The sequence below is a fragment of the Peromyscus californicus genome, unplaced genomic scaffold (genome assembly GCF_007827085.1).
Source record: "Peromyscus californicus insignis strain IS unplaced genomic scaffold, ASM782708v3 Scaffold_7__1_contigs__length_154581171, whole genome shotgun sequence".
In the NCBI taxonomy this organism is placed as follows: domain Eukaryota; kingdom Metazoa; phylum Chordata; class Mammalia; order Rodentia; family Cricetidae; genus Peromyscus; species Peromyscus californicus.
The window spans coordinates 96464469-96473944 of record NW_026294595.1 but is presented as its reverse complement, the minus strand read 5'-3'; the positions used below and the strand labels follow the sequence as shown (position 1 = coordinate 96473944).

General features: G+C 37.3%; 1 protein-coding gene across 1 annotated transcript in view; it reads right to left on the bottom strand.

The window, feature by feature from the left end:
* Positions 1-3751: 3751 nt before the first annotated feature.
* The window catches only part of Ctdspl2 (CTD small phosphatase like 2), a 51452-nt gene continuing 45727 nt past the window's right edge, over positions 3752-9476 (bottom strand). The window contains exon 13 of the mRNA XM_052723604.1: positions 3752-8508. Coding sequence (XP_052579564.1) covers positions 8443-8508 — 66 coding nt within the window. The 3' untranslated portion in view covers positions 3752-8442. The remainder of the gene's footprint in view (positions 8509-9476) is intronic.

Genomic DNA, 9476 nt, shown 5'->3' with positions numbered 1-9476 from the left:
CAGGACCCTAGCCCATGGTATGGTGCTATCCACAGTTGAGGTTAATTTCACCTAACCTGTTAATCTAATCTGCCTAATCCCTCACAGGCACAGGGCAATTCTAGAGCCAGTTGACAGTATTAATCATCCCAACGTACTATGGAAAATATATTCACTATGTGCATGTATGCACCATTGATAACATTTTCAGTGCTGAATTTTTCTGTAGAATTGAACATTGTAGCTCAAATCCTAATTGATCCTAATAATAAAAACCTGGGGCCAGATATCAGGATAAATGCTGAAAGATCAGAGACAAAGGAACAAGCCACAGCCACCTCTTACCTGGCCAACTCCTCAGCCTGAAAAGAGGCAGAGTGTTATCACTTCCTTTTTCCACCTCCCAAGTGCTGGGATTAAAGGTGTGTGCCACCAATGCCTGGCCTCTATGGTTAACTAGTGTCAAGCTTTATTTGTTAGAGCACAAATTATCACCACAGGACATTTCTTTCTCAAACAGGAAAACAAGTGTCTAAAACTCCTGCGCCCTTTACTTAGTCCTTAAAGACTAACCTGTTCGGTGTACTCTCGAGGACTGTTTCTCAACCTGTGGGTCGTGACCCCTTTAGGGTCACATATCAGATATTTTGCATCAGATATTTACATTATGATTCATAGCAGTAGCAAAATTACGGTTATGAAGTAGCAACAAAATAAATTTATGGTTGGGGTCACCACAACTTGAGACTGTATCCACTGCTCTAGGGTAACTCTAAAATCATAATAGTACAGTCATCTCTGTGTGAAATATTGGTTTGGTTCTATGGATTCTCAAATCCTTTATATAAAATGGCTTAGAACTGCATAAAACTACACCATCCCCTATACTCTGCAAATCACCTCTGTATTATCTGTAATACCCAAGAGGATGAAATTGTCATGATTATACTATATCATTTAAGAGTTAAAGATGGAGCCGGGCAGTGGTGGCGCACGCCTTTAATCCCAGCACTCGGGAGGCAGAGACAGGCGGATCTCTGTGAGTTCGAGGCCAGCCTGGACTACCAAGTGAGTTCCAGGAAAAGGCGCAAAGCTACACAGAGAAACCCTGTCTCGAAAAAACCAAAATAAAAATTAAAAAAAAAAAAAAAGAGCTAAAGATAAGTCTACAACCTTGGTACAGGGCATTATTTTTTCGAATATCAACAGTTTGACAAAGTGAATATTCAACTAACAGGTATAGAGGACTGGCTGTATTCCTAGTCTAACAGATTTACAAAAATAGAAAAAAATTTGGTTTTTGGAGACAGGGTTTCTCTGTGTAACCCTGGCTGGAACTTGCTTTGTAGACCAGGCTGGCCTCCAACTCAAGAGATCTACTTGCCTCTGCCTCCCAAGTGCTGGGATTAAAAGTGCACCACGCCCAGCTAAAAATAAATTGTTGTGCTTTCAGACTGGGTTGTAACTCAGTGGTAGAACACTACTTGCTAAGCATGCTGGATTTGATATCCAACAATACAGTACAAAGGAATGTCTTCTTCCCTTGGGCTTTTTTTTCCCTTGTTTTGAGACGAAGTCTTACTATATCTATATAGCCCAATCTGTCCTTGAACTTGGGATAAGCCTTTTACCACAGCCCCCCAGTGCTAGGATTACAGGCATGTTCAACACTCCCAACTCAAGGAGTCTTGTTATTAAAGCTATTGAAAAATGAATAACATCTAAAATGAATCCAGGCTTTCTTGGCTGGTTTTTAAAGTGAAGTACTAAAGTTGTGATTCTTGTTTGCTGGGTGAGTTCCAGCTATTTGGAAGCTGAGGCAGGAGGATCACCAGTTTAGAATTGACCTGAGTAACAACAGACTCTTAACAAAATTCCAAAATTATTGAGTCATTTGAAAAAAAAAAATGTTTTATTTCTGATTTGATACAGAAACAGCTAATTGACTTTTTACACTTTAACCCCAAATCACAATCAATCTCCAGTACCAAAAATAAACTGCAGGGGACCAAGCATCTGCCTCAAACCCTCACACTTTTGGGGATGCTAGAGAGCTCTAAACTAACTTCCCATTTCTGTCTACCGAGAGGAATTTCTTCTAAATCCAGACAGTAAGCCATGCCCTGCCCAAATCTGACCAGTCTGTCAGCTATGACACTAGCAGCCAGTGAGTGCCTTCAGCAGTTGAAGAAAGGGAATACCCTTAACTTATACATTGCTTTGAAAGGTCTCCTGTAGCAAGGGTTGTGAAGATCTGGGCCTGAAGCTCCTGCTTCCACCCGCCTCTCCAGATACTGGCATTCCAGGCATATGTAATCAAGCCAAGCTTTGTGTGGAGTCACAGAAGCCCTAGCTGGCCTTCTCACTCCCTAACAGACTCTTACTACTCCTTTGCTTGAACCCCTCCTGTCATTTAAAACTGTTTATGGCCTGCCTTCTGCAGTTCTTCTTCACCCTTTTTCCATCAGTAACCAATAATGATCTCCAGTGCTAGGCACTAAACTTACAGCAGTTATCAGTTGACTAAACAGTAAGTAGAGAACTTTATTCCAAGTCAGAGACCAAACCCAGGGCTTGTACATGCAAGGTATGTACTATATCCCCAGCTTTCCCAATAATATTTTAAAAGTAATCTGTCTTTAGGAAGGGTAGTACATTCAACAAATATTGTAAAATATCCGTTTATATGGTCGTTACTAAAAGCTCTGAGGCTCACTTTCTTTTAAGTGGGATTCTGGCATGTCAAGTCCTTTATTATCTACTCTTTATCATCTACTCTGTTCACACTTGTTAACTAGTTAGTACTTTGCACTGCTGAGGTTTAAACCCAGGGTCTCACGTATGCTCGGTACCTACCCCATGCTGTGTCCCCAGCCATTTCCCAACTGAACATACTCATAACAAACAAGTTCTCAACAACCATGGGTACCCTTTCATTGACTTACCCAATGCTTTGGTTACTGCACTCAGTGCTCACGTCTTTAAGAATTCTTGAGTTCTTTGGTGGTATATTTACCCTATTGTACCTTCTGCCTCCAACTTCGTAAGACTTTGTGTACAATTCTCCCATCTCTATTTTGAAGACAGGGTCTTACCCAATAGCCCTGGCTGGCCTCCCCTTCCTGGTATATGTGTGGTATGATACCAGTTACCATTTCAAACACCACCCCTCCGAAGACCATTTCCTTTGAAATCCCCATTCCTGCTGTTGACTGCTTTGTACTTTATCAAGCTCACTGCCCAAAGCTAACCCCTTCTTTATATGGATTGACTTCAGATGTTTTCTTTCATTGTGGCTCACAGAAACTGCTAAGACTATGATGGTGTAATGGTAATTAAGAGACCTGCCCTCTACTCCCAGCTGTGACCTTTATCTGCATAATGAAGAATTAATTTGGAAGCTGCAGTTTCCTTCTCGTTTTAAAGCTGGATGCCTTTAGGCCCAGTTTATACGGTTCTGTATTCCTTTTTATAACAGTATTTTGTAGACTACATTGGCGTACAAGGAAGTTTTGTATATATGTACAACCATGGTCATCCAAGAATACCAGCACACTGCAGTGCTGCTTGAGTTTGCTCTTGGTTCCCAGCTCTGTCTTCACCTTGTCTCTGTATCGGTTTGACCTCATCTACAACCCACTCTGATCTTACAGCGTGTCCTAAGGTCAGAATCAAACAGAATGTGAAAACACTGACTACTTACAAAACAAAAAGGAAGAATGCTCAAAATTCCATTGTTTCTGATGGCTGATAAAATGTCATCAAAGAAAAGTACTTCCATAAAAGTTTTATTTATCCCCACAACAACCCTGTGAGGTAGGGTGATCAGGGCATTTGAAGATGAGAAAACTAAATCTACATTACTTGTTCACGGCTATACTGCATAGTAAATAAGTAGAAATTAAATTGAGATTTTTAAATGTCCACGACTTCATATTGATTCATGTGGAAATAAGTAGAGAGAATATTAACTCCTCTCTACCTTAATACCAAAAGGACACTACCTTGAAAAATCCCATTTCAAAAGATGAAAGTAGCATTTCATTGCTCATTTCTACAAAGATTTATAAAATAAAAAAATAGTGAAATATTTTAGTTAATATATATAATGGTCTCATTCAGGGACATGTCCTTCAGCTATGTAAATGATCAGCTATTCAGAGTTCTATAAACACAAATTCTTTAAAAAGTATGAATGACAAAAATGATAATGAGCAGTAGCCTCAATCTTCATTATTCCTCCTCATATCTTGAATAAGTTCTGTGAAATCTGGTCCCAGCATTTAAAAAAAAAAAAAGAGAGAGAGAGAAAGAAAGAAAACAAACAAACAAACAAAAATCCTACCACAGAGAAAAGCCTGGTGAACTCTTGTAACCTATTCTCAAACCGAACTATTTAGAACAGGGATATACCAAAGTTGTCTATTTGAATCACTGGGAGAACTTTAAAAACACACAACTCCCAACCGTGTGAGAAAGCTTCCCAGGGGGTAGGCTTTAAGAGTCTGTAGTTTACAAGTTCCTTAGAGTAATTCTGATCAACAGGCAGCTTTGGGAATCACTATGTATCTTAAAATAATAGTATGAAACCATAAACTAGAATAAACTTGTTCTCTTAAATGCTTTTTAAAAGGATCTCAAACCATGTTTGTGGACTAACCTGATTTACAATCGAATTTCAGTTCAAGACAACAGAGAGACACTTTATGAACATGTACCCTAGTAGTGTGACTTGGATCTCAGTAATTTACGTAGCATTGAATATAAGGTACTGAGTTTTGTGGTTCTAACTGAAAACTTTTTAAGGTATTTTATACAAATTCCTAGCAGGTTTTCAACTCAAGGGAAGACATGAAAAGCAATGCTATATTCAAATACATTAGCACTGAAAAAAAAAAAAATCAAATACAGCCCATGAGAGGAATAAGAAATTGAATGAATGACAACCTAAGGCCTCTTGGCCTTACATTTTTGTTCCCAGTCCACTCTTCCCCTATAAGGGGAAATAAAATAAACATTCTTTCCTAGTTCTTGGCATAGTTATTCGGTGGGTAACTATTCTAAGTTAATTTAGACATACAAGATTTAAAGAGGTAACAAATAAATACCTAGGAAGACGAAGAAGTCAGGTCACAAAACCTTAACTAGCTAGTGATGTAGTGTATAACACCATCATATCAGTACAAGGAAAGGAAGGCTTCAGTGTCCTTTATGTGACTGACACAAACGCGGAAGAGATCTGATCCTTATGAAGAATCTGTGCTTGCTGTAAGACTTGTAGGAATAATGAAACGCCTTCTTCACTGATGAGATGAAGTCTCTCTTACAGGCAAGTTGACAACACAATAAGAATGAACTCCATTAGAAGGCTGAATGAAAGTAAAAGCTAGCAGAAAAAGTCATTGGCAAAAGGTAACTTAAAAAACAAAACAAAAAACCACTGTCAACCCTAAAAAAAAAATTACCCCCAGAAATATATATATATGTATATATATAAAACAATGTACACATCCATATCACTGACAGTTACAAGAAAATAGCCATTTATAGAAGTCACACAATGCTTTCAACAAGTCCCAATACAATTTTGGGAAACAAATAAAGCCATTGGATAAATAAATATACATACTAGCAAATATAAAACAATTTCTGGTTACGAATTGTCATCAATTCTCTTTTAGGACCCAGAGAAAAATGGTAGTAAATCTGGTCAGGACTACATATATTACATGGGATTAAAAAATACAACCAATTAAAACATCCTCTAACAATGATACAAATATTTAAAAGAATGTCTTAAAAGTCAAACATTCATAACCGGAAATAGCACAATTTTAATAGGTCCTAAGAGTTGTAATGTGTACACAGGTAGCTTGCTGTGCCTCGTGGATCCATGGCCCCTGCATTTACTACAGTCATGTTTACTGTGTGCATTGACAGCTGGGCACATCTCAATTCAAAAACTATACACCTCCCACTACCTAAATGGAAGTGTTCTACAGCTACCAACAAAGATATGACTGGAAGATAATCTACTGAGATGGGAAGTAGCTGGCTAAATTGTTTATTTGTAATTTACACTTTGTGTCAACAACTTTAGAATTACCCAAATAAAGCAATGGAAAAAATAATAATTAATTTGGTCTCAACTCTCAGGTCATATAAACTTTCCCACAACGTATTTTATCATTCTTACTCAGCTGACTTAAAGGAGCTCTCCTTGAATGCGCCTGCTTTATTATCATTTAAGTGCCAACAGGCACAATGGTATAAGTGTTTACATTTCCCCTTAAAGATGTGGGAAGGGCGCTGAGACTGTATTCATTTAATCAGGAAAACTTTCAACAATTATGCATGTCAAAAATTTAGATCTTGTATAGGTTTGGGGTTTGCTATACTAGCATAAAAATGATGGGATCAGGAAGAAATTAACTAGGTTCACAATTTTGAGCAAGAGCATATGTAAAGGTAACGTATGTACATTTTATTTCAAGAAAGACATAAGACAAACAGCATAAAGATGCCCAGGTGCCCTAAAGATAAATACACTTCAAAGATTCTCATTAAAATGAATCTGTAGTATTGTTCCTGCAAGCAAAATACCTTTTGTAAAATAAAAAAAAAAATCAGTATTCTGAATTGCAAATGCTTTTGCTTTTTTTTTTTTTTTGCAGAAAATCTGCCATGATTATTTTTTTTTTTAATGAATAAGGATTTTCCACAAAACAGGCTTGCTCTACATGCTAGGGTTTTAAACAGTTCAGTGACACATATGCTAACTACATACACAACAGATAATATAGTAAGAAAACACTCAACCTGATGAAAAGTTAAAATCTTCATTAATACACTGAAAACTGACAACTCATGCCTTTAAAATCAAAAATACAAAAATTAAATGTTTTCCTAAAAAGATTTCCTTATTTTAAGGATTCATTTGAAAATGAAGCTGCATGTAATTTGTACAGTAAGTTGTACAAGTAAACAGGTAATATACATAAAAAATTAACTGACATACTCCTCAATTATCAGTTGTCCACCTTTAATTTCCAATACTGTACTTTCTTAACAAGCATACAAAATATCAAACTTCTCTTTAGAAAAAGTGCCGTTCTTTGACATCCTTTACACAAAAACAGTCTGAGCCTGCGGCATGTTAATGCAGTTGAGAGGCAAAGCATACTAACTCTTACAAATTCTACCTTCCATAAAAAGCCCCCTGAAAAGGAGATTACACGCCACTATAAAAATATCAACCTCTTGTGGTAGCTGCATTAGAGAACCAAGGCGTGACGACTATTTTCATATAGCATAGAAAACCACTATGAGCATATTAACTGCACTGGTGGCCGGGAGTGTACTGTGCCACAGGATTATGCATAGCTACTGTTAGGTACCAAGACTGTTATACAGTGTTTTAAACTGATTGTAACCGAGAGCATAACAGAGGTACTAACCAGCCCATGCCAAGTAAATACTGAGTCACTGTGCTGAATACTTCATTCCTGGAGAAAACCAAAGGCAGCAGTAACTGAATCAAGCCCAACAGGAGACTGAACTCGTTCTCCTCAAAGGTTAGTGAGCACAGTGAAGTCTGAGGTATACCTTTATCCATTATATGTGTGCCATTGCAAGATATTACCATCTGGAATACATGTCATCACAATGGTTCAAATCGTTTGAATATTAGTCATTCATATATTCTTACCTACCCAGTCTCTTGATTTTTGAAGATTTCACCTACAGTAGAATATTACAGAACAAAATATAAATGCATGTTTTTTTTTAAATGAAACTTACATGGACTAAAAGTAGAGAATATTTTTAAACAAATATACAATATGCAGGCAGACAAAGCAGGAAAACGGCCATTCAAATGTATATTTAAAAAAAAAAAAACAACTAAAAATTGACTATTTCCAGAAAACTATGAAGCGCCTCAACTAAAAGGAATGCATTATGAGATTCTAATCTAATACAGGTCAGAAATGTAAAAAGGTTATAAACCTTAACAGGAAAAATAAAACAACTTTTACTGGCCATTCCTGTTGAAATGAGAATAGTAAAGTAACAGAAGAGTGGCTACAAACCCACTGAGAGCACCGAACAGAGAAAGTGAGAGTCCACTTTCACCTGTTATGATCATAAAATCCTGTGTACACAGGGCAAACTGCTGGTGGCAGAAACAGAATTCTTGATAAACTGCAGATGTCCTGTACATAAAAAGTTTCACTGGAGTCGTACTAGTTCTACAGACGCTTCTGTTTTAGCCTACCCACTGTATGTGTTCAATCTGAGATAGTCTCTTTCTGTAACCCTTGATTATTATTGGGCACCAAAGATAAGAAAAGCAAGACGGGGTACAAAAATGCAAAATTTCAACAGTAATGGCAATGTTTTTGTCTTAGTCCAAAGGGTCCTGCATTCTCTCTCCCCCCTCAGTGATCTGACAAGTCTCTGAACTTAATCTGGGGGCAGCAAATCATGCAAGCGAAATCTGTCTCTGATGTGAGGTCGGACATCTTCATTCTGTGTGGAGAAAAGATTATTTTTGAAAAGTCACATGATTTCTAAGGTATGCTCCTATATAACACTATGAACACTCTTCACAGAGGAAGCGGACTACTACTTCACTTCATAACACATTATTTTGCTTGGCAAATACAGTCAGCTTCACATCTGTACTGGCAGACTTTTTTCTTTGCCATTAATCTCTAAACAATACAGAGCAAAAAATTTACTTAGCATTTACATTGTACTAGGTATTACCAAGTACTTCAGAGATAATTTTAAGCATTTGGGAGGGTATGTGAAGGTTCTATGCAAACACCACACTAAACTCTCTAAGGGACTTGAGCACTTATAGAATCATGGGGGATCCAGGATCTAATCTAGAAGGGTTATGGAGGGGTGACTAGGTATTAGAATACAATATAAAATAAACACAGAATTAAATTTAGACTTAAGCTTTTTTCATTGGGGGGGGTGTAAAAAACATTTAAGAAGCTAAACCAACAGGTATGCAAAAGGGTTACACCACTAAATTCTACATGCTACAATTGATTGACTTATGGATAAGAAACCAATTCCTAGAATAAAGGTTTAGTGACAAAGCATTACTTCTAAATGTGAATTATGACAGTAAAATGCATCAGCTTATAGTAACTGTAAACAAATGGGGAAGCTATGAAATAGTGATAACAAAGCATTCAGTCTATAAACTTTGAAATACTGATAGGCCTTATTTTAAGAATTTCTCATACAATTCAAAACTGCTCATGGAAAACAATAGTTGGCAGTAAGGATCAGGTTTAGAACCTACAGTGAGGCTACAGAATCGCTGAATTTATTCTGAGTACTCTACCTTCGCCCAAGGGAGGAATATTATTTATTCTTTGAGCACCCCAGCCACCAGCCCAGGATTTCTCTTATAAAGCCCAAGGAGGAGGAAGCCTTTTCTGATTCCTTGCTATCTCCAGTGCTTCTGGCTTCTCTGT